This window comes from Diorhabda sublineata, chromosome 3 (assembly GCF_026230105.1).
Source record: "Diorhabda sublineata isolate icDioSubl1.1 chromosome 3, icDioSubl1.1, whole genome shotgun sequence".
Classification (NCBI taxonomy): Eukaryota; Metazoa; Arthropoda; class Insecta; order Coleoptera; family Chrysomelidae; genus Diorhabda; species Diorhabda sublineata.
Genome location: NC_079476.1, coordinates 40476099 through 40498647, shown reverse-complemented (window position 1 = coordinate 40498647; position 22549 = coordinate 40476099). Strand labels below are relative to the sequence as shown.

Sequence of the window (22549 nt, the reverse complement as noted above, 5' to 3'; positions counted from 1 at the left end):
AATTGAACGACCAGAACGTTCACCATCGCCGAGGATTGTACGACCACGTTTAAATTTAGCGAACCAATAACAAATGGTTTTTTTCGATGGACCAGAGTCTGGATAACACAGGAAAATGTTTTGGTTGCTACTTCTTGCTGTCATTGAATTTTATATATAATTTTTCGAAAGTTTGTACTTCATAAACGTCATATAGATTTGGCAACGCCATCTGTATGTCAGTCACGCGACTTATTGAGTAATGTTATAGTTTATTTAAGAAAAGATTTCTCAAGATGTTGTAGGTATATAATATAACTTTTTTCATTAGATTTATTTTATCATATAGATATTTATTTTAGTTCAAAAAATATATATTAGAGTTCCGTTAATCGTAGGAGTATACAATGTATTCGTTACAACGTTTCTGTTCATTAACAACGTTAAGAAATAAACAAATCAGTCCTTCAAACGAATACCCCTACCAAAAAGTGGATAAAAGCAAAATATCTATCTATTCGGATACATATTCTTCATACAGTATCAAACTGACCGTTCAATAAATAGTTTCAGTTTTATTAGAAAAAAATAAGGTATGTAACATGTTTAGAAAAAAGAATAAACGAATTTGAATAATTAATATTTTGTAAGTTTATTTTAATTTTTTTTTAAATAAAGACAAAAATCGTGATTTGATAGATTAAAATTTACTTTTTGGTACCCGAAAAACGAAACTAAATATTATATTAATCAAAGATTCTATTAGAGTAAATTTTTTTTCTAATTTTTACTTGGAATATGTGCATATTTTGAATTCAAAATTATTTTATTAGTTGGTGTATATCCTAAGAAAAGTGATAACTGTGGTAAAATTAGAAAAATTTTTTTATTATTTTCATATTTTTAATTATTATCATATTTTATTTATTTCGGAAATCAGAATGAAGATCGAACTTAATGTAAAGGGTGTCACCTTAACTGACAGACAAATGTTTAATCATAGAGGCACTATTTGCAGGCTGTACGAGGGTGGTTTGATTTGTAAGTGACACTATATTCCAAATTGAATAAAAACGTTGTATTTTGTGCAAATTTTAGAAATTTTGTCTCAGTGCTAAGAGCCTCATTTATTGAAATCAGATTAATTAACTCAATATGGAGGGTTTGTTTTTTTTTAAGATAGAAAACTTCAAATTTGAATTAGACACAATTCTTGAATACAAGCCCCCTGACTAACGATTATTTAGGGTTAAAGGATGAATCTAGACGCAATTTTTACAAACTATTTACAAATCTGTAAGTTGTACGAGGGTAATTTGATTTATAAGTGACACTATATTCCAAATTGAATCAAAACGTTGTATTTTGTGCAAATTTTAGAAATTATGTCTCATTGCTAAGAGCCTCATTTATTGAAATCAGATTAATTAACTCAATATGGAGGGTTTGTTTTTTTTTTAAAATAGAAAACTTCAAATTTGAATTAAACACAATTCTTGAATACAAGCCCCCTGACTAACGATTATTTAGGGTTAAAGGTTGAATCTAGACGCAATTTTTACAAACTATTTACAAATCTGTAAGTTGTACGACGGTAATTTGATTTATAAGTGACACTATATTCCAAATTGAATCAAAACGTTGTATTTTGTACCAATTTTAGAAATTTTGTCACATTATTGAGAAAACTTCATCTATTAAAATCAAATTAATCAAATCAATATGGAGGGTTTGTTTTTTTTTTAAAATAGAAAACTTCAAATTTGAATTAAACACAATTCTTGAATACAAGCCCCCTGACTAACGATTATTTAGGGTTAAAGGTTGAATCTAGACGCAATTTTTACAAACTATTTACAAATCTGTAAGTTGTACGAGGGTAATTTGATTTATAAGTGACACTATATTCCAAATTGAATCAAAACGTTGTATTTTGTACCAATTTTAGAAATTTTGTCACATTATTGAGAAAATTTTATCTATCAAAATCAAATTAATCAACTCAATATGGAGGGTTTGTTTTTTTTTAAGATAGAAAACTTCAAATTCGAATTAGACACAATTCTTGAATACAAACCCCCTGACTAACGATTATTTAGGGTTAAAGGTTGAATCTAGACGCAATTTTTACAAACTATTTACAAATCTGTAAGTTGTACGACGGTAATTTGATTTATAAGTGACACTATATTCCAAATTGAATCAAAACGTTGTATTTTGTACCAATTTTAGAAATTTTGTCACATTATTGAGAAAACTTCATCTATTAAAATCAAATTAATCAAATCAATATGGAGGGTTTGTTTTTTTTTTAAAATAGAAAACTTCAAATTTGAATTAAACACAATTCTTGAATACAAGCCCCCTGACTAACGATTATTTAGGGTTAAAGGTTGAATCTAGACGCAATTTTTACAAACTATTTACAAATCTGTAAGTTGTACGAGGGTAATTTGATTTATAAGTGACACTATATTCCAAATTGAATCAAAACGTTGTATTTTGTACCAATTTTAGAAATTTTGTCACATTATTGAGAAAATTTTATCTATCAAAATCAAATTAATCAACTCAATATGGAGGGTTTGTTTTTTTTTAAGATAGAAAACTTCAAATTCGAATTAGACACAATTCTTGAATACAAACCCCCTGACTAACGATTATTTAGGGTTAAAGGTTGAATCTAGACGCAATTTTTACAAACTATTTACAAATCTGTAAGTTGTACGACGGTAATTTGATTTATAAGTGACACTATATTCCAAATTGAATCAAAACGTTGTATTTTGTACCAATTTTAGAAATTTTGTCACATTATTGAGAAAACTTCATCTATTAAAATCAAATTAATCAAATCAATATGGAGGGTTTGTTTTTTTTTTAAAATAGAAAACTTCAAATTTGAATTAAACACAATTCTTGAATACAAGCCCCCTGACTAACGATTATTTAGGGTTAAAGGTTGAATCTAGACGCAATTTTTACAAACTATTTACAAATCTGTAAGTTGTACGAGGGTAATTTGATTTATAAGTGACACTATATTCCAAATTAAATCAAAACGTTGTATTTTGTACCAATTTTAGAAATTTTGTCACATTATTGAGAAAATTTTATCTATCAAAATCAAATTAATCAACTCAATATGGAGGGTTTGTTTTTTTTTAAGATAGAAAACTTCAAATTCGAATTAGACACAATTCTTGAATACAAGCCCCCTGACTAACGATTATTTAGGGTTAAAGGTTGAATCTAGACGCAATTTTTACAAACTATTTACAAATCTGTAAGTTGTACGACGGTAATTTGATTTATAAGTGACACTATATTCCAAATTGAATCAAAACGTTGTATTTTGTACCAATTTTAGAAATTTTGTCACATTATTGAGAAAACTTCATCTATTAAAATCAAATTAATCAAATCAATATGGAGGGTTTGTTTTTTTTTTAAAATAGAAAACTTCAAATTTGAATTAAACACAATTCTTGAATACAAGCCCCCTGACTAACGATTATTTAGGGTTAAAGGTTGAATCTAGACGCAATTTTTACAAACTATTTACAAATCTGTAAGTTGTACGAGGGTAATTTGATTTATAAGTGACACTATATTCCAAATTGAATCAAAACGTTGTATTTTGTACCAATTTTAGAAATTTTGTCACATTATTGAGAAAATTTTATCTATCAAAATCAAATTAATCAACTCAATATGGAGGGTTTGTTTTTTTTTAAGATAGAAAACTTCAAATTCGAATTAGACACAATTCTTGAATACAAGCCCCCTGACTAACGATTATTTAGGGTTAAGGGATGAATCTAGATGCAATTTTTACAAACTATTTACAAATCTGTAAGTTGTACGAGGGTAATTTGATTTATAAGTGACACTATATTCCAAATTAAATCAAAACGTTGTATTTTGTACCAATTTTAGAAATTTTGTCACATTATTGAGAAAATTTTATCTATCAAAATCAAATTAATCAACTCAATATGGAGGGTTTGTTTTTTTTTAAGATAGAAAACTTCAAATTTGAATTAAACACAATTCTTGAATACAAGCCCCCTGACTAACGATTATTTAGGGGTAAAGGATGAATCTAGACGCAATTTTTGCACACCATTTGCAATAGTGTAAGTTGTACGAGGGTGATTTGATTTATAAATGACACCATATTCCAAATTGAATAAAAACGTTGTATTTTGTGCCAATTTTAGAAATTTTGTCACATTATTGAGAAAATTTTATCTATCAAAATCAAATTAATCAACTCAATATGGAGGGTTTGTTTTTTTTTAAGATAGAAAACTTCAAATTTGAATTAAACACAATTCTTGAATACAAGCCCCCTGACTAACGATTATTTAGGGGTAAAGGATGAATCTAGACGCAATTTTTGCACACCATTTGCAATAGTGTAAGTTTTACGAGGGTGATTTGATTTATAAATGACACCATATTCCAAATTGAATAAAAACGTTGTATTTTGTGCCAATTTTAGAAATTTTGTCTCATTGCTAAGAGCCTCATTTATTGAAATCAGATTAATTAACTCAATATGGAGGGTTTGTTTTTTTTTTCAGATAGAAAACTTCAAATTTGAATTAAACACAATTCTTGAATACAAGCCCCCAGACTAACGATTATTTAAGGTTAAGGGATGAATCTAGATGCAATTTTTGCACACCATTTGCAATACTGTAAGTTGTACGAGGGTGGTTTGATTTATAAGAGACTTTTCGATAAAAAAGTTGAATCGGCGACTCTCAATTATTTCAAATCCATAAAAGCGCGAGAGTATTAGATCAGGTGATTATGGCGGATGAAACAATAGATAATGAGACTGTTTGGCTATTTATAGCTAACAAATGCATAGTCGTGTTGTAAAAAATTGTTTTCTTCAATAAATACGATCGTTTTTCTCAAATTCGGCACCAAACTGTCTTCAAAAATGATCAGTTATCGTTATTTATTATATCTGGAGTAGTTACGTTAAATGAAGACCTCAGCAACAAACTTGTCCTCTTTTAAAATCAGAAAATTACTTACAAATCGTTGCTTGGGACACAGCACTTTCAGAATAATATTTACGTAGCTTTTCTTCGGTTTCTTCACAACAATTAAAACAGTTTTATTTTTATGAGTATTAAAATTAATCTGTCGGTCAGATTTATGTAAAATTTCTACGATTACATCATAGAAATGGCAAAAACATTGAGGTAAATAACAAAAAAGTTCGGTTACTTTTTCAACGTCTTCAAAAAATACCGCGAAAAGTTGAACGAGATTCTTGGCGGTAAAAACTATCATCCATTATCATGACGTTAAATTGTGGATGAGACACTGCTGAGTAATGATAATAATGTCAAGTCATATGTTAAAATAAGTCATTATCTAAAATGTCACATAAAATTTGACTAAATTTAAAATTTTCATATACAAGGTGCTCCGTTGCGAAATCAGAACTTCTATTTAAGTATATTTTCTAAATTATAGATTCAAACATTATAATTTTGTAATGCATGATTACGTGTGTCCATAAAGTGTGTTTGATAGAATAAATAATTCTGCACTACTATCTGAAGGCCAGGGGCGGCTCATGCCCAATGGTTAACAATCCGTAACTTTCACAAGGACAACCCGTACAATCTAAAGATAGCAAGAATGAATTTTTCAATCGATTTTTTAACAAAAAGATACTCTGTGTTTATTTTGATGTAATTTATGGTTCAAGAGATTATAGATTTATATCGTTGTACATGCCATGGATACCGTTAGCCTTAAAGACACATTCCGAAGAAAAATATCATAAATTGTAATTATTTCTTAAAAATACTTATAGGAATACGTATAAAAGATGTAGAATTCGAATATTTTATAATTATTTGTTAAAAAAAAACGTCAGTCTAAAATTTACATTCATAGAAATGGGAATTTCTTTTGGAGATTCTGCGAGTTTCTAAATAACAGTTTATCAAATCAAATTCTACTTTTCTTTTTAGCTCATTATAGATCTTAGAGATCATATAAAAACTTTTTCCAGAAATTTCTCAATTACTAGCCATTTTGTTATCAAAAAACAAACTTTTCTGGTTTTTGTAATTTTTTTTAATCTATAGTTTTCTCAATTAGCAAAGTTTTTCTTTTACAGACATTATGTTCAAATTATTAGTTCTCTTCTCTATGATTTACTGCTGTCGGGCATACTCCGGAGGAGCACCAGCGACAGTATGCGGTGATATGATACCTCAACATCCAGTAGATCCTCAATCCTCACCTTTTCCATACAAAATAGCAGTTAGTAAAGATCAAGTACAACCAGGACAAACCATAGAGATAAGCGTTAATGGTGGCAGTTTCAAAGGGTTGTTGTTGCAAGTTAGAAACGGTGACAAAGCTGTTGGCGAGTTTGTAATACCAGCTGACGATAGGTACTTCAAACCTCTCACTTGTCACGGAAATAAAAATGTGAGTTTAATACGATTTAATATATTTACAAAACATTCAAGTTTTATGTCGATAAAAATAAATAATACCATTTTAAAAATATTTCATCAAATCATTAATTAACTAAAGTCATAATTTGTCCATACTGTGTTTAGATACGGACCTGATTCAATGTACCTACCTACGCCTTAAATTGTGACTTTGCAGTTTGCAAGGCAAATTCTATCATGCACATTTTCTCTTGAAAGTACGTGCATACCCACAAATCAACTTATTAAATATAAAGGTTCAGGGTTTATTTAACTGATCAACGGTGATTTTCTCCGTTTCGAAATATGTATTACTTGCAAGATTAATACACTCGTTACGTGTTAGGGGGACGGTAAATAACAGTTGTTATGTCTATATTTCATTTATATGTGAATTATTATGTAATACTCGTAAAACCGGTTATTAATTGGGATTTAATTCGAATACAGGACGTTTTAATTTAATTAATTTGTGTGTGTTTTTATAATTTATTGTAAAAACTTCGCTTATTGTTATTGTAAATTAAATTGAAATTATTTGGTTTTCCAGAGTGCTGTAACACACAAAAATTCCGCTGATAAAAATAGCAAAACTTTAGTCTGGAAAGCACCAAATGCTCCAGGAAAATATAGAATACAGTAAGTATTTGAAATTATTATTTTTCAAGTATACCCAATCAAATTTCATTATTATTTAACGATTTATGCAATATATTATTGACATGTGTAATACTGGTTGCATATTTTATTCAAATGAAATTGATTTTTAAAATTACATCGACTGAGTGGAAGAAATTCACATAAAAAGTTGTATTTTATAGAAAATTTAGCATCTATATAATTATATAAATAAATATTTTTCATTTTCAGTGTAACTGTGGCCAAAGATGGAGGAGTATTCTGGGCTAACGTGCCAAGCAAATTTATAACTGTAAATTAAATATTTCCAATTTTTGTTTTTATCAATGAATTTAGATTTTTTGGGTTATTATTCAAAACACTGTAAATTTGCAGACTATTCATTTTTTTTAGATTAAACAAATATTAAACGCTTTCTTTGTCTTTAATTACTAAAACACCTTATTCCTCCTAAAGATTGTTATTACCAACACTAAAAATAATAAGGCAAATACGAGGGTGATTCAAATATAAAAAGGAAGTTTTAAATAAACAAGCGAAAAATTTTGCTTCGTAAAAGTGGATATATTGGATGTTAGACAGGTCTGATACGAAACTTATAACCAATAAATGCGACTATTATTTATTGGAAAAGAGTATAGACCGTGACCGAGACAGTCTAGTAAAACTGTAAAAAAATTTCAGCTCTATAACTTAACACTACAATTTTTATAGTAAAATTCCGGTTAATATTTGAACTACCCTCGTAAACGTAAATTTAGGTACCTAAATCATAAAAACGAGTTTTTTACCATTAGGTACATTATAAAACCTTAAGCCTCTTGGACTACTAAACTATTATCAGTGGATAAACTATAGATATATGCAGAAAAATGGTGGAGAAATTAAAGAACAAACGTGGATGATGAGATCAATATACATAACCTTTATCGAAGTCACACAAATTTGAAAGTTTGTTTTGTGATGATATTCAGAAAGAAAGGAATAAAAACAAGTATTTCAGCACCAAAATAAACAAGAGGACTACATAAATTACAAAAAACGAGTGAATCATAACCTTTAATATTAGAGAGAGGTGGGAATCTTAAAGATTGATTAAATTGAAAGGGCAAAATGAGTAAAATCTTTGCGAAGAAAATAACAAATTGTATTATTCGGGGAATTATAAGATAACAAACTGAGGTTATGATAAAACTCGAATCATTTTATTTTATTACTTTATCCCTTGCTGCTTTAGAATTCAATTGAGAATCGTAGAATGTACTCATTATTTCTTTGGTTCCAGAAAATTCTCATTCAAATTTTTTTATAGGAAAAAGACAAGTTGTGAGGCGGAAAGGAATAACTTAACTAACTTTATATATTGGTAAGAAACAAAGTGAAGAAAAATCAATTACCTAATTGGCAATTTAGCTTCATAACAATAGAAACTGTGATTAATATGGTCAAAAATACTCAATTTCATTTAAATATTTATTAGATACTACAGGTGTTAATTTTACAATGTTTTAAAAACTAATCGAAATAATCCTCAATATCAATATCAGGATTCAAAATGTCGTCTCCGTATGGTGACAAATCAATCTGATTCAATATTAAATTCTCGGCCATCTCTTCCAAATCAGTATCACCAATCAAAACAGCTCCCTGTAACTTATTGTCCTCTAACACAAACTTTATATATTCAAGACCTTTGGTCATCCTTATTAGAATTTCGTAATTTGTTCCCAATTTTTGCCCATTAAATAAACCTAGCAAGATAACTTTGTATCCAAAAAGCTTTGTAGAATGTGCGAACATCTCGAAACAGAAATCTTGTAAAACTTCTTCATTGTTCAAGTGGCCTACCATAGCTTTTGCAGCATAAGAACCCATCTGTCTAGCCTGTGTCCATAGTTTCATTTGAAACCAATGCTTTGCTAGTTTCCAATTAGCACAACACACATCTCCTGCGGCATACACATTCTGAAGATTGGTCTGCATAAACTCATTCACTTTTATTTCTCCTGTATTAGATAGTTCAAGCTCATTTTTGGAAACAAATGATTTTCTTGCAGTGACACCGGTTGCTGAAATTATCATATCACAGGTAAATTTATCGCCATTAGATAAAGTAACTTCTAGAGCATAAGGAGAGTTATTGGATCTTTGGATATTTGATATTTCAGTTTCATAATGTATTTTAATTTCTGAGGGAATGTTTAGATCTCCAGCGCCTTTAATGATCAAATTTTTATACCAATCTGGGCCTAAAGCGGCCCCAGACCTGTGAGAATATTCTTCTTGGTACCGCATTCTTTTGGTAACTTGCTCTTCTTGGACATCTTTGTTAAGTGAAGATAAGAAGAATTCAGCTGCTCCAGGTTCAACAAAAGTAGCAGAAATGTGTTTATCTTTGATAATCCAATGAACTTGAGTGTTTTTAATTTTATAGGCTAACTCTGAAGCAATACCTCCATTACCAACAATAGCCACTTTTTTAGCTCTGTTGATTTTTTGAAGAAATATTTCTACAGAATCTGTGTCCCTTATACCAATTATTTCTTCAAATAATTCGGCTTGTGGTATTAGCTTAGGTTGGGCGCCTGTACACAAACATAAATATTCATATTTTATGGTTTTATTTGTAGATGTCAGAATATAATGCTCACCATCATTAATTTCAACAAGGGTGTCATGAATAACTGTGATGTTTGGATGTTTCAATGAAAACTCTGAAGATTCCATTTCTTGAATATTAAATTGTGTTAAAGTTCTAGTAATAGCATGAAGATTAATGACAGTTTTTATAAGTGATGATTCACTAAGAAGAATAATAGATTTATCTGGTTCAAAAAATGCTAATGTTTCTGCACAACTAACACCTGCTATACCACCTCCAACAATAACGAAAGTAGCTTCCATCTTTAATGCGATTTTGGAGAATATTCTGAATAATCATATAGTTTAAAGGGTACGTCATATGTTAGCAAACCTCTATCATATGCTCGTTTAATAGCAACTACTAGTTCCTCATGTTTCTTTTGACACAAACCAGTTTTGTTATAGCCTATTATACTACCAGTTTCTTTGGATATGAACTGTTTCAATAAATCTGTGTTATGTTCATGTAAAACTAAATATTCGTCTCTACAAATTGGACATGGATTTCCTGTAGCTATTTGACCACCTCGTATACACGTTTTTCTTGTCTTTCTTGGAGGAAACAATCCTTTGTGATTTCTTCTATATAAAACCCACACAGGTTGTCCTTCGTAAGTTTTTTCGAAAGCTGCACTCTTCAAATATCGAATGCTAGTTTCCACTGGAATTGCTTGGGTGCGATCTTTAGTAATCTCTCTAGTTTCAAGAACTACTTCATCTTGGTTAGACTGTTGTCTGTAAACACTCGAAGTAAAAATAGTTTTCGTTATATTAAATTTTGTAAGATTAGAACTATACTTCAGAATTGAACAAGAAAACATTTTACTTAACTAACCCAACTTTTTGTGAATGACGTTGACAAATGAAGTAAATCATAGATAATAATATAATAATATCATTGCGTAACCATAGATAAATTCAATTTTATTAATTCATTTCCAAAATTGGCACTATGCTGACTCCACATTTTCAGATACTACAGATAAATTTGCAACTAGAATATGATAAATGTGGCTAAATGATAGTCATAATATTCATAACCACAATCTTATGAGTCATACAAGATAATCTATGGTCTGCTAACTAAAACGAACCCATCAGTTTTCCCATCTTTCCCATTCCACTTAGTCCAGGGCGTTTTAATCGTAAACCCAAGTGGAATGGATTACGAGGAGTTTTGAGATAAATATTAACAAATAGCAAAACAGAAAAAATTAAGCGAAAGCTTGAAGAGGTTATGTTATAATTTGTAAGTTATTGAATTTTTTAGTCGAGTGCGTAACTAATTTACATTAAAGTAAAATCAAAATATCCTCTGCGGCTATAGTCAAATATTTCGTCGTGCGTCACAAGAATGCTTCAAAAGTACTTATAATATCCCATACTGCATCAAATAATGAGATTTAAAGTTCCGCTATTTCTTTAGACCTTAGATTTGTCGTAAAAAGTATTTTCTGTCCATAATAACCTTATAATAACTGTAATACACAAGTGAGCGAAGTGAGAGGTCGCCAATGTCTGATCACAGACAGGCAGAAGTTATGGTATTTATATGTATGTCTCATTCATTATACTCTCTGTTTTAAGCATATAGCTGTAATTAAATCAAAAGATACGAAAGTTGCTTTGTACGAGATTCAAAATCCAGCTTCTGTCTCTTATGGCACTAAGAATATGATGAGTTTTAGTTATAATTATAAACAAGTAGCTGTTCTTACATCAAGCTGTTAGAGCACAGAATATTTGTATTCTGTGGTTATTGGATTGACGTTTGAAAAAACAAATATTATATCCTTATAATTTGAAGAAACTATTATAATATTACAATTAGAGGTTTCTCATGGCTACATTTTTTTCTATTTCTAGCTAATAAATAATTTGAGTTTTGTCCCTTCTCTCTAAAGTTTGAACTTCTGTAATTGGTCAGATTGGTTATCATGTTTAAACGTCAAGCAATCCCATATGTTGAAGTTTACCTTGTGATTATTATTCACATCTGCAAATTCCGAGTGTTGAACGTGTTATAGTAGTGTTGATATGTACTCTACTGGTATTTATTTAAGTTAGTATTCGGATTATACATTCTCGTGATATTTTAAATTAATTTCGCTTATTAATGCATAGAGTATGCATAGTTTTCTTTACTTTTACATAAAGAAAAAAAATTAATTCAAATTAAAATTAAAATTATATTTTATGTTTGATGAAAATGTATATTTTTGCTTTAAAAGTCGTGAGGTGACATAAACTTCATTCTAGCAAATAATTATGTATGTTTTGAAACTCATTCATTAATATTGTTTCGCGTGATATACAGTAAATTTCAAAATCAGTTATAATGCAACGTTGGTTTTTCTTGGAAGACCCGAACAATGAAGAAATTCGGAACGGTAAAGGAGAAGCAAGAGCTTCAAGTACTTCTTTAAAATCCACGGAATACACACCTAAAAAGTGGTTGTTTCGTGTTAGAGTACCTGCAACATTAAAAAATGATGAAATCGTTTGTATTTGTGGAGATTTACCAGAATTGGGATCGTGGCAATCTGAAAAATGTGTTCCCCTTACGAGAGAAGATGATACCAACATTTGGTCTGCTACAATTGAAATCCCAGAGAAAAAGAAAGTTGAATTTAGGTATGCCATTTGTATTATCCTTGAACTTGGTATTCAAGTTATTGTAAGGAGCTGGGAGACGAACTTACAACCCAGGGCACTTGATTCTATTTCTGATAATTCACCTACCATTGAAGATTCTCCAGACGAATATGGTTGTTACAATGATAAGACACTTGTAGATAGAGGTTAGTGGATGATATTCTAATAATAGTAATAGAGTCAATATAAAGGTCAAAATTTATTACCTGTTCACAAAAATTAACATTTGTTTTGATATACACGTGTTTAATTTATGATGTTAATAGAAAAAAAAGTCAGATTTTGTTCAAAAAATAACACAGACTTTATAAACATGGAAATTAAGTTAATTTTTATAATAGTCTATTAATATTATTTGGAAAAAAATATATAAAAATACTTGCTGCTTTTTTTCTAAAGTTAATTGAGGAACATTTGATCTGTTAGATTGAAGTAAATATTGTTTCCAAGTCTTATATACCAGATAGCCCATTGAAACTTTTTTAGCTACAACTTCAGCAAGATTTTTATACAAAAAAAATCTTGTTTTTTGTTATAATTATTAAATGCTAACTACGTACCACCCTTGATATAATGGTAAATAAGATTTATTCAAAAAAGTAGAACAATACTTTTGATCAATTCCTATCTACAATAGGCCTTATTTTAAAAATGTGATCCCAACTATTTGGATCAGTTTTAGACCTAGAAATGACCTCATCTCAGTTATTGAAACGGAAAATCCTTTATTTGGATTTTATTGAATAGCATATAGTTCCACAAGATTATATATCATATTGGCATCTGAGTTCTTTAAAATAGATGAGGTGTATCAATTTCTGTTTCTTCCATTTTATGTAACCAAACCAATGTGCTCCTGGAGCTATCTATAATTAATTTCATTCTTTTGTTGCTCAATTTTCTTTTTTTCATATTTTCATCCTCACTTTTTTCACTACTTTCACTATTAGATAACTGATTCAGCAGATTCTGGATCATCATCAGAGTCTATATCATCATTATCCTCAAGGCAACTGTCATGCATTCATGAGGAGAAATTGTTTCGTCTTTTATTGATCTGTGAATAAAATTACATTGAACTATCAGATTTGGAACACTTGTAATTCGTTGTATCGTATTTGAAACTGGCGAGAAAACAGTCATACAATTTTTATAATAGCTGCTTTCATTTACATTCAAGTGAACTGAGACACTCATTAAGTGAGTATCTGAAAAGGAAAATGCATTGAACTGAGTTATGATGTATCAAGTGAGAATAATAGGGGTTTTGATGTAAATAGAAAGCAGCTATTAAGTTGTTTAAAATGTGATACAAACCGAAAAACACCAATTTTTCCAAAAGTTCTCAATATTTTGTCTTAGAAACAGATTTTAGAGAAATTAGATGGACCAAAAAATAATATAATGATATTTATTTTATAACAACTTACCTTTTATTGAAGTTTTACAACTTTCCATCCAACAAACACACACACGGCTGTTGGTTCTTCAGCTATTGAAAATTAAATGTCATTATTGAGTTTATAGTACAGTTTCTTGGATGTAGTTTTCGGATATTCCAATAGATGATCATATCTGGTATAAAAGAGGTTAAATGTGATTTTTTTTATTGGTAGATTTAAATGTAGGAAGAAATAATATTATGCATAAATTATTATGCTTTGTACCCTAAAACTTATCCCTCATTTACCACACTATTTGTTAGAATCGGTACCTGTAAGGATTGCAATGGTATCCTCCCTTTATTTTTTTTTTCAGGTTGGTTAAGTAAAGAAACTGTGATACAATTAAAATTATGCAATAATCCTCTCGTATTGTTCAGACCAAAGTATCAAAATCGAAATGTTTATATAAAAGTAACACCAGTTTCTTTAACCCGTTATAATAATGGTTTTCCTAAAACCATGTCGGAAGCTCTGGATGAATCATTAAGTGCAGACACGCAGGATTCACTCGAATCGCCTAGCCATGCTTTTACCGAAGTGGCTAGCTTGTATGCTGAAGATCCTACTTTCAATCCTCAGAATCAATTCGGTCACATATTCCAAAAGGACGACATGTTGATTTTTCAATCTACAGTTTTGTTTCCATCAAATATAGCTTTTCTTATTGATCTTTATATTTATAGTTCGAGATGCGGTGATGGAGAACCGCCGTATCATGCCGGTTTCAGTTACCTTTTACCTTCAGTTTTTCAAACATCTGAAGGGCATGTAGTATTACCAATGACTAGTACAAAACATCGTCCTTTAGGACAAATTAGAATAGAATATTTAATAATTGGTCCTTTGCCCAATTTCAAATGTGATATGCTAGTTTCGTATGCGAGGCATTGGAAAAAAACTAGATCGGGATTAGACGTTGGACATAGAGGATCGGGATCTAGTTTTAAAACGAAAGTACAAAATTGCGCTGAAGTCAGGGAGAATACCATAGCCAGCTTAAAAAACGCCATAGAACATGGAGCTGATTTTGTAGAATTCGATGTACAGTTGAGTAAAGATTTAGTGCCTATTATTTATCATGATTTCCATGTTTGTATATCCATGAAGAGGAAGAAGGAGTTGAATGAAAGTGATATGTTGGAGATTCCACTTAAGGAACTCACTTTGGACCAACTAAGATTGTTGAAGGTATGCATTACATTTTTAATTAAATTTAAAAACTTTTTTATTCATCTATCTACTATTAATTTTATTACAAAGTGTAATCGAAAATATGATAACTTATTTTGTTAAAAACAAGTAAAAAATTAATTTAAACTTTGATTCAATCTCCTTTGGAGTATTGCACATTGTTAGCAAAGAGAAACTTTTCCCAACTTTAAAAACTTAAGAACTTCTTCGACAACTGTCATTGATCTAAACCTTAACTTAAAAACATCTTTCACCTTCGGTAACTGTCAGTGTCAAAACCTTAACCTAAAAATCATGGAGTCTTATGCAAGTACATACAAATTGACTTTTTAAATGTTTAATTGCATAGCACCAAAACATAATCATACACTGTTTGTATAATACCATTTCTGGATATCCAACGAACCCCGCTATTAGGTAAACGAACATTATCTATATTTAAAACCAAGTTTTCAAATATTTCCGGATTTATTCGAAAATGATGGAAATTGGTTTCCACAAAATCTTGAGACAACCTCTTCTGCATTGCCTATGCTCTTCGGATATACTTCGTCTTCTTCAATTTCAAAAAATCTTCCAACAGACAAATTAAAGCTACTGCTTTTTCCGTTTTTCGAATTGAACTTTCGTAAATACAAAAACCACACACACAACAAATAAATACAAACAACTATCGAATAAAATTACTAATTCATAAGCATCGAAACGTCAAAAGTCAAAACAAATATGAGTTTTTCTAAGATTCGGAGTTAAGAAATCTTACTCGGAGTGTTCAAATATTTATATAACTGAACGCGAAACGAATAGTCATATCGAAATAAAGTGGATTGCCGAACGATATCGAACAGTTAGATTCATCAGATGTAGATAATCGAACGCAGTCAATTAATTGTCACTGTCAAATGTAAATTAATAACTCTGTAAAAGTAATGTTTACATATTGTTTATTATGAAATTATGATAATAATGATAATATAGTTGAAAACGAAACATTATTTATATTCAAACTCATTTATACCTATTATTCTCTTTATCATTACAACGTTTTGTGTTCTCAATAAGTACTTAAACAATATAATTATTTCATTTCATATAATAATTAGCGTTTAGGCACATACATTGATTGCCTTATGTTAATAAGACAGCAAGTAATATATTAACACAATTTAAAATTTGTAATTGGTTCACCTTTATATACAACTGTTGATATTGTCGAAATTTACACGTGCTTAGTAATTTATTTTTGGTATTGTATTATGAAACAAATTGAATATTTTCCAAATTTCATTTTTAGATGGTAATATATAAATATATTTCAAGTCATTGGTATAATCGGAAATATAAATGGAGGGAACTAAAAATAACAATATACAACGTATTTTAATGTACGAGTATGGTCCAAGAAGTATCTGGCCCAACAAAGAAAACGAAAACTTTTCCCAGTGATGTTCAATAAGTTTGATAATGAAACAACACTTTCTTCTTTACCAAAAGCGGCCTTTTTGCTTGATTTTTTCGTTTAAACTTGCCTGCAAGTGGAACGGCCCTTGACATCATTTGCTTTCGTTTCTGGATTATGTTTAAGGGGCTCTATCAATATTCATATATGCCGGGTGCTAGGGTTACCTCAATCTTTGTTACTGTTCACTAATATTCGGTTTGTTAAAATTTTGGATTCTGTTGCTTTCAAATTGGCCCTCTTGATGATATCCTTACTTAGTACAAAGTCCTGGTCATTCGAGCCGTATATGAACCAGCGACATTTCTATGTTTTTCAGGTTTACCACTTGACAGAAGGTAAATCGAAAAACCAGAGGTTCTTCGATGAAGAACTCGACGACCATCAACCATTCCCAACCCTTCAGCAAGCCTTAGAAACTCTCGACACTCACACCGGTTTCAACATTGAAATAAAATGGACCATGCAGTCGTTCGATGGTACTTACGAATTGTACCATCCCACCGATCTCAATCTGTATCTTGATACAATACTAGATGTGGTACTTCGTTACGGTGGCGATAGAAGAATTATTTTTTCTTGTTTCAATCCAGATATTTGTCAAGTGATCAGGTTGAAACAGAATAAATATCCTGTGATGTTCTTAACGATAGGCGAGAGTCAGAATTATTCCAAGTACATGGATCCGAGATGCTGGTCTATTAGATCCGCCGCTCAGTACGCCAGGATGATTGAGATATTGGGCATCAATGTACATACCGAAGATCTCTTGAGGGACGCCAGTTTGGTAAGTATTTATTCTTTTTCTGTCACAATTTCTTTATTAAATTAGGTATCAACTTTTTTGAAACACCCTATATATGTTTTAAATTTAAATTATTGTTTGATAAAAATATGTTTTACTTTGAGATTTTAATTAAATTTCAAATAGATTCTTTTATCATTTTATCTTATTTAACTCTATTTTTATAATCAATTTAAAATAATGTACGAGGACGGGTTAATAAGTTCGATACTTTTTGAATGAAACACAGATTTTTGGGTGATTTATTACTTCATATTTGAAATCAAAAAATAATCGCTAGTAGCTGATTTTGAACAGTAATTGTGAATTTTGAAGCAATTCGTAATCTAACCGTAACCTTGTTGACCTTTGCACTATCCTGGTGCACATAAACTTTTTTTTATTATGATCTTTAATGATATAACGATTTTTCTCCCTTTTTCCATTTTCTTTTCAAATTACGAAGAAATCTGTTTAATCAAATTTTGAAAAAAATCAAATATCACTTCATCGTTATTATTGATGTACCCTCGTATATGATGAGTGTATTGAAAGTAGGACGATGATTTGATGATAATTATTACAATGGGATTTCAATTTGAGTGTTCTATTTGTTCTGGGAAAACATTTTTATACTGATAACGTTCTAAAAAAATCCTTATTGTTTCATTATTTATTTGTACGATAAAAATGTTCATCATAAAAATTTCTAAATACGATACAAACTTTAATGGGGTTGCACAATTTTTTTCAAGTATCAAATGACACATTAAAAAAATACAAACGTCACGAAGCTTCTTTGTTCTCATTTTAAAATTCAAAACACGAAATAATTTCGATTATTATAATAAACCATGTTATTAGTTTTTTTTTTTAATTGAAGGTTATTCATAATACGAGGTGTGGCTAATGAATAACGAGACTGAAATGTTTTATTTTGATATCACGTATATGTATTAATTATCTTCTTTAATACACCCCCTTACATTGTTCAAAACAGTGGGCAAAGTCCTTTTCTATTTTATTATTTCCTTCAGGACGCTAACCACTTTCTTTCAAAGTTTCAACGGGCTCAATCTTCCGCTATTTAATGCGGATTTGATCTTAGGTAAAAAGTAGAAGTCGCACGGTGCTAGATCTGGCAAATAAGGTGGTTGGTTCAACACTGGGATGTTATACTTAGTTAGAAACGTTTTGATGGACAGTGCGGAATGACACATCTACCTTAGAGTGGCAAAAAGAGAAGAAAAATCCTTCTAGGGACCAGAACGTTTTTATGGAATCAACACCGATACGATATTGGAAGAAAATATATCTGTGGAATGCATTAACTACAGTGAATTTTGAAGTGAAAGTTTTAACAGAAGTTGTAACATGATATTGTTATGTGGATGGACACCTCAAGCAACACGAAGTGTAGGCAAAAATAAAGATATTTGGGAGTATACTGAATAGAAGTATTTCCTAAATTTTTTGAAGGATCAGGATTAAAAGAACTACTAGTTTTAGAAAACTCTTAGTCAGTTTGGTGAACTATGCAAACCCGTAATTTTTTCTTATTTAAACTGTTTTGTTTTGGTTAAAACTGATCCTTTAGATCAGTATCCTTTCAACAAAAAGATTCCTTCTACAGAATATTTAAGTACATTTAAATATATTGTTTTTATTTCATTGGAAGGGACACAAAACGTGTTAGGTGACTTAATAAGGACATCATTTGAACGGGATGTGGCGTATAATTGATTTTGTTAACAGCAGGGGAAATATTATTCATGTAGTTGCGATTTTTTTCATACTAACATTCATAAAAATTAAATCTCTCGATATTTTTTTAATTCGCTTTATGAATATTCGAGTTTATGCTCGAAAAGTATCATTTATAGATTGCGTATGTCAAATTATTTTTAAAAAAGACAATTTAAATGATTACATTATGATCGAAGTTGAAAAAAAATAGCAGAACCTAGAAATTTCTGAGCAGGAAGACGGATCCAAACTTTTTAAGGTTAGTCTTCTGGATCTTATACTTTTGCCAATTTCTTGTTCATCATACGGGTTTTTCATTTCCTTCTTTTCCATATTTTTGCCTCCTAATATCCTTCTAACTAATTTCCTCTCCCTTATACTTAATTTGTTTTCTTTCGTTTTATTCAGTATCCGTGTTTCGCTTGCATAAAGTACTGTTGGTCTGATATAGATGTAGCTTAATTTTGTGGAATATGTTCTTGGAGATTAGTATCTTCTTTACTGTTCCTGCCTGTTTACTTCCTTGCCTCTATGTTCTCTTCCTCATCGTCACTGTTTTTGATAAGTGTTCCAAGATAGACGTAACTATTGACTTTAATTCATTAATTTTGATAGTTTTCCCTTTTTCGAGATAGTCAATAAAAATTATTCCACGCACATCCCAAAAAACCGACGCCATGACTTTGACTTCATATGGAAGTGTCTTTGCCGTTCAACTATTTTTGAGACATACGGTAGTTCATTTGGTTATAAGAAAAAAATTTTGAAACATGTTTCCGTTTGCTAACTTTTTAATGTAACAAAAATTGTTTATTATTATTAATATTATTATCATAATTGGCAGATAAATTTCTCGATTACGTAACTACCTAAATAACATTTTTTGCATTTATCATTCACGAGTTTCCTTGTTATTAGTTTCAATATTTATTTATTATCGCGTTTAAATGAGTACATTACTAGAACTTGTTATAATACAAGGTTACTCTAAAGAAAGAAAGAAAGAATGAATGATATAGGGATAAAGTTATGTTAACGTTTTATAAAAAACGTAAACAACTAATACAACTCCAGGAATGCTTTGGTCATTGAATCAAAGTAGGGATAAACCTTCCAGGAATGCTTCCAGTTCTGAATACGTTAGGATAAACCTTCCAGGAATGCTTCAAGTTATTAATTTGTTGGGAAAAACCTTCCAGGAATGTTTCTAGTTATGAATTCCTTGTGAAAAACCTTCCAGGAATGCTTCCAGTTATGAATTCGTTGGGAGAAACCTTCCAGTTATGAATTTGTTGGGAAAAACCTTCCAAAAATGCTTCCAGTTATGAATACGTTGGGGTAAACCTTCCAGGCATGTTTCCAGTCATGGATACAACCTTGGGATAAACCTTTCAGGTATTCTTCCAGTTATGAAATCAAAATTGGGAATAATCTTCCAGGAAGGCTTCCAGTCATGAATACAACGTTGGACTAAGTTTTCCTTTGCGAACAAAGTACAATATTTTAGTTTGGTTCGATGCTTTTCCAGGAAAAAAAATTTAAAGGGGTAATAAGTCGTATTATGAAGCAAAATAAATTCAAATTTTGAGCCTGAGTTTTCACTTTACGTCTTCATAGTTTTTTGTTTAAACACTGGGTATATATTAAAAATTATTACTTATATTTCATATATATATTTTATTGTTATAATTTGCCACGTTTTTGACGTATCATATTCCGTAATTTCATATTTTCTTACGAAAATATTCTTTCAAGATAAAATATGGAACGGAAGCTGGTTTGGTGGTGTTTTGTTGGGGAGACGAAAACGCCGATCCAGTTACGATAAAATACCTAAAGGAATTGGGTCTACACGGGGTAATTTACGACAAAATCCACGAATACAATAATAAAGAGGTGAAAGAAAGTATCTTCATGGTAGAAGCTAAAGAATCCCAAAAAGAATTGATCAGATTAGCGGCCGCCGTATCAGAAACTCCCCAAAGTCCGCCCCCTCAAAACATCCTCAAAGAACCAGTATTGGATTTCCAGAATGCCAAAGGACAGTTGGGGGATGTTATATCTACTGCTACTTCTTTGGAATCCTTAGAAAGTCAGTTGAGTGAACAGGATTAAATTATTGTTTTTTTTTGATAAATTATTTTGAAATTTATGAAAAGTGATATTTCGCAGGGATAATAAGGGATCGTATATCATGTAATAATTTTAAATTTATTAATTTATGATTAGGAAAATTGAATTTCACAAAATTTGTTTTGGCATATTTCGTAGGTTTAAAGGTTAATAAAAATTATGACGCTATTAGATTATTCTAGTGCAAAGGTCAAGTTTTTATATGCGCAAAATAAAATTTTTTGCAGCAAAAATTTAATTGTTGAATCGAAATTCTTTTATATATCACTGGAGATTTAATTCCAATAAATTTAGACAAAACTATTAATTTTTTAACCCAAATTAACAATATTTGAATTATTTTATTGTAATTATACACGTTCAAAATGGTACGAGGATAAGTTAATAAGTTTCGACGTATGTACCACAAGTTTTTGAATAAAAAAATTTTATTTTTCAATTTTTGTTTCCTTTCATTTCCTTTTCTCCATTCTCAGGTAATACTGACAATACAAGTATAGATTCAGCCCTAGCAAAACTGTTTATGTCAATAACCCCCATTCCAAGCTGCCTAAATGACCTCCAAACCCGCTATGTGATTCGTACCATCGAATTAACCAATTCCCCTGCAAAATAAACTCTTCTCATCCCCATACGAGCATGAGAATTACCATATATTTGAAAATAATATAGCGTACAGAAATAACCAATTAAAATTCAATATCTTGAGTAGTTAAACCTAATTTTCATAAATTTTATCACTTGTAATTCACCTTGCAGTTAATCGAGTATTGTTTATAGCCGGCAGCCATTTATTAAAAAGTCCTTATCAGGATTTGGGAACAAATGCATTACATTTATTGAAAGTTATTTTGAAAAACTAACTTAACAACTTACATTTTCGTTGCTTTCCAAATACACAATTTGAGCACCCATGAGCTTTTTTATTCAGAGAAAAATTGTAAAGATACATATCACTTAAAGAAGACTATAAAAGGGTTTGAGAAGGTGTATATAGTAAAAGTTATAATTTCAAATAAGTGTTTTAATAATTAATCAAGTATTTTGTATTTCGAACACAAATAAACAAATCAACTGTGATATGTTTTCAAATTTGACACTTGACACAAAACCTACCAAGTGCGTTCCAATTGATCCTTGTATGCCAATCTCATGAGCGTCGAGTTCATGGGTTCGTACACAAAGTACTTAATAAATTTGAAAGCAACTATTATCAAAAGAACACAAAAATAATGAATCATCAAAAGAAACAGCACAATGTATACCAACATTAAATTATCTAGTTTTATATTAAATTCACCAAATTTATATATAATTATACTGGCAGATCCATCTAAGGTACTGTACTTTAACTATAAAAATAATTCAGCTTGGGCCATCTGTGTGCAAAGCC

At 30.1% G+C, this 22549-nt stretch overlaps 4 protein-coding genes and 1 long non-coding RNA gene across 6 annotated transcripts; 2 read left to right on the top strand and 3 right to left on the bottom strand.

Annotated features, from left to right (window-relative positions):
* The first annotated feature begins 515 nt into the window (after positions 1-515).
* LOC130441578 (putative defense protein Hdd11) lies at positions 516-7514 on the top strand. Its single transcript, XM_056775311.1, has 4 exons — positions 516-572; positions 6137-6453; positions 7012-7100; positions 7332-7514. Exons 2-4 carry the CDS (start codon positions 6142-6144, stop codon positions 7399-7401), a joined length of 471 nt encoding a protein of 156 aa, XP_056631289.1. The 5' UTR covers positions 516-572; positions 6137-6141; the 3' UTR covers positions 7402-7514.
* Positions 7515-8559: 1045 nt separating this feature from the next.
* On the bottom strand, positions 8560-10564 carry LOC130441577 (28S ribosomal protein S18b, mitochondrial). Its single transcript, XM_056775310.1, has one exon. The coding sequence runs from the start codon at positions 10562-10564 to the stop codon at positions 10007-10009; it is 558 nt and encodes a 185-aa protein (XP_056631288.1). The 3' UTR covers positions 8560-10006.
* On the bottom strand, positions 8560-10612 carry LOC130441576 (pyridine nucleotide-disulfide oxidoreductase domain-containing protein 1). Of its 2 annotated transcripts, XM_056775308.1 has the most exons (2): positions 9752-10612; positions 8560-9685 (listed from the first exon to the last, which is right to left on the bottom strand). In XM_056775308.1, exons 1-2 carry the CDS (start codon positions 10002-10004, stop codon positions 8616-8618), a joined length of 1323 nt encoding a protein of 440 aa, XP_056631286.1. In that variant the 5' UTR covers positions 10005-10612; the 3' UTR covers positions 8560-8615. The 2 variants fall into 2 exon arrangements, with proteins under 2 accessions (XP_056631286.1, XP_056631285.1); XM_056775307.1 differs by having other exon boundaries at positions 8560-10004.
* A 1068-nt stretch (positions 10613-11680) lies between these two features.
* LOC130441574 (glycerophosphocholine phosphodiesterase GPCPD1-like) lies at positions 11681-21595 on the top strand. Its single transcript, XM_056775306.1, has 5 exons — positions 11681-11805; positions 12107-12544; positions 14157-15031; positions 16813-17280; positions 20779-21595. Exons 1-5 carry the CDS (start codon positions 11781-11783, stop codon positions 21136-21138), a joined length of 2166 nt encoding a protein of 721 aa, XP_056631284.1. The 5' UTR covers positions 11681-11780; the 3' UTR covers positions 21139-21595.
* Positions 15044-16798, bottom strand: LOC130441575 (uncharacterized). Its single transcript, XR_008909628.1, has 2 exons — positions 15419-16798; positions 15044-15319 (listed from the first exon to the last, which is right to left on the bottom strand). It is a non-coding gene; the product is annotated as an uncharacterized LOC130441575 (long non-coding RNA).
* Positions 21596-22549: the final 954 nt, after the last annotated feature.

Coding starts and splice junctions, on each gene's coding strand:
- LOC130441574 (XM_056775306.1), top strand. CDS start 11,781: ATGTACTCTACTGGTATTTATTTAA. Junction 12,545..14,156: donor TAAGACACTTGTAGATAGAG/GTTAGTGGATGA, acceptor TTTTTTTTTCAG/GTTGGTTAAGTAAAGAAACT. Junction 17,281..20,778: donor TCTTGAGGGACGCCAGTTTG/GTAAGTATTTAT, acceptor TATTCTTTCAAG/ATAAAATATGGAACGGAAGC.
- LOC130441578 (XM_056775311.1), top strand. CDS start 6,142: ATGTTCAAATTATTAGTTCTCTTCTCTATGATTTACTGCTGTCGGGCA. Junction 6,454..7,011: donor CTTGTCACGGAAATAAAAAT/GTGAGTTTAATA, acceptor TTGGTTTTCCAG/AGTGCTGTAACACACAAAAA. Junction 7,101..7,331: donor CCAGGAAAATATAGAATACA/GTAAGTATTTGA, acceptor TTTCATTTTCAG/TGTAACTGTGGCCAAAGATG.
- LOC130441576 (XM_056775307.1), bottom strand. CDS start 10,004: ATGGAAGCTACTTTCGTTATTGTTGGAGGTGGTATAGCAGGTGTTAGT.
- LOC130441577 (XM_056775310.1), bottom strand. CDS start 10,564: ATGTTTTCTTGTTCAATTCTGAAGTATAGTTCTAATCTTACAAAATTT.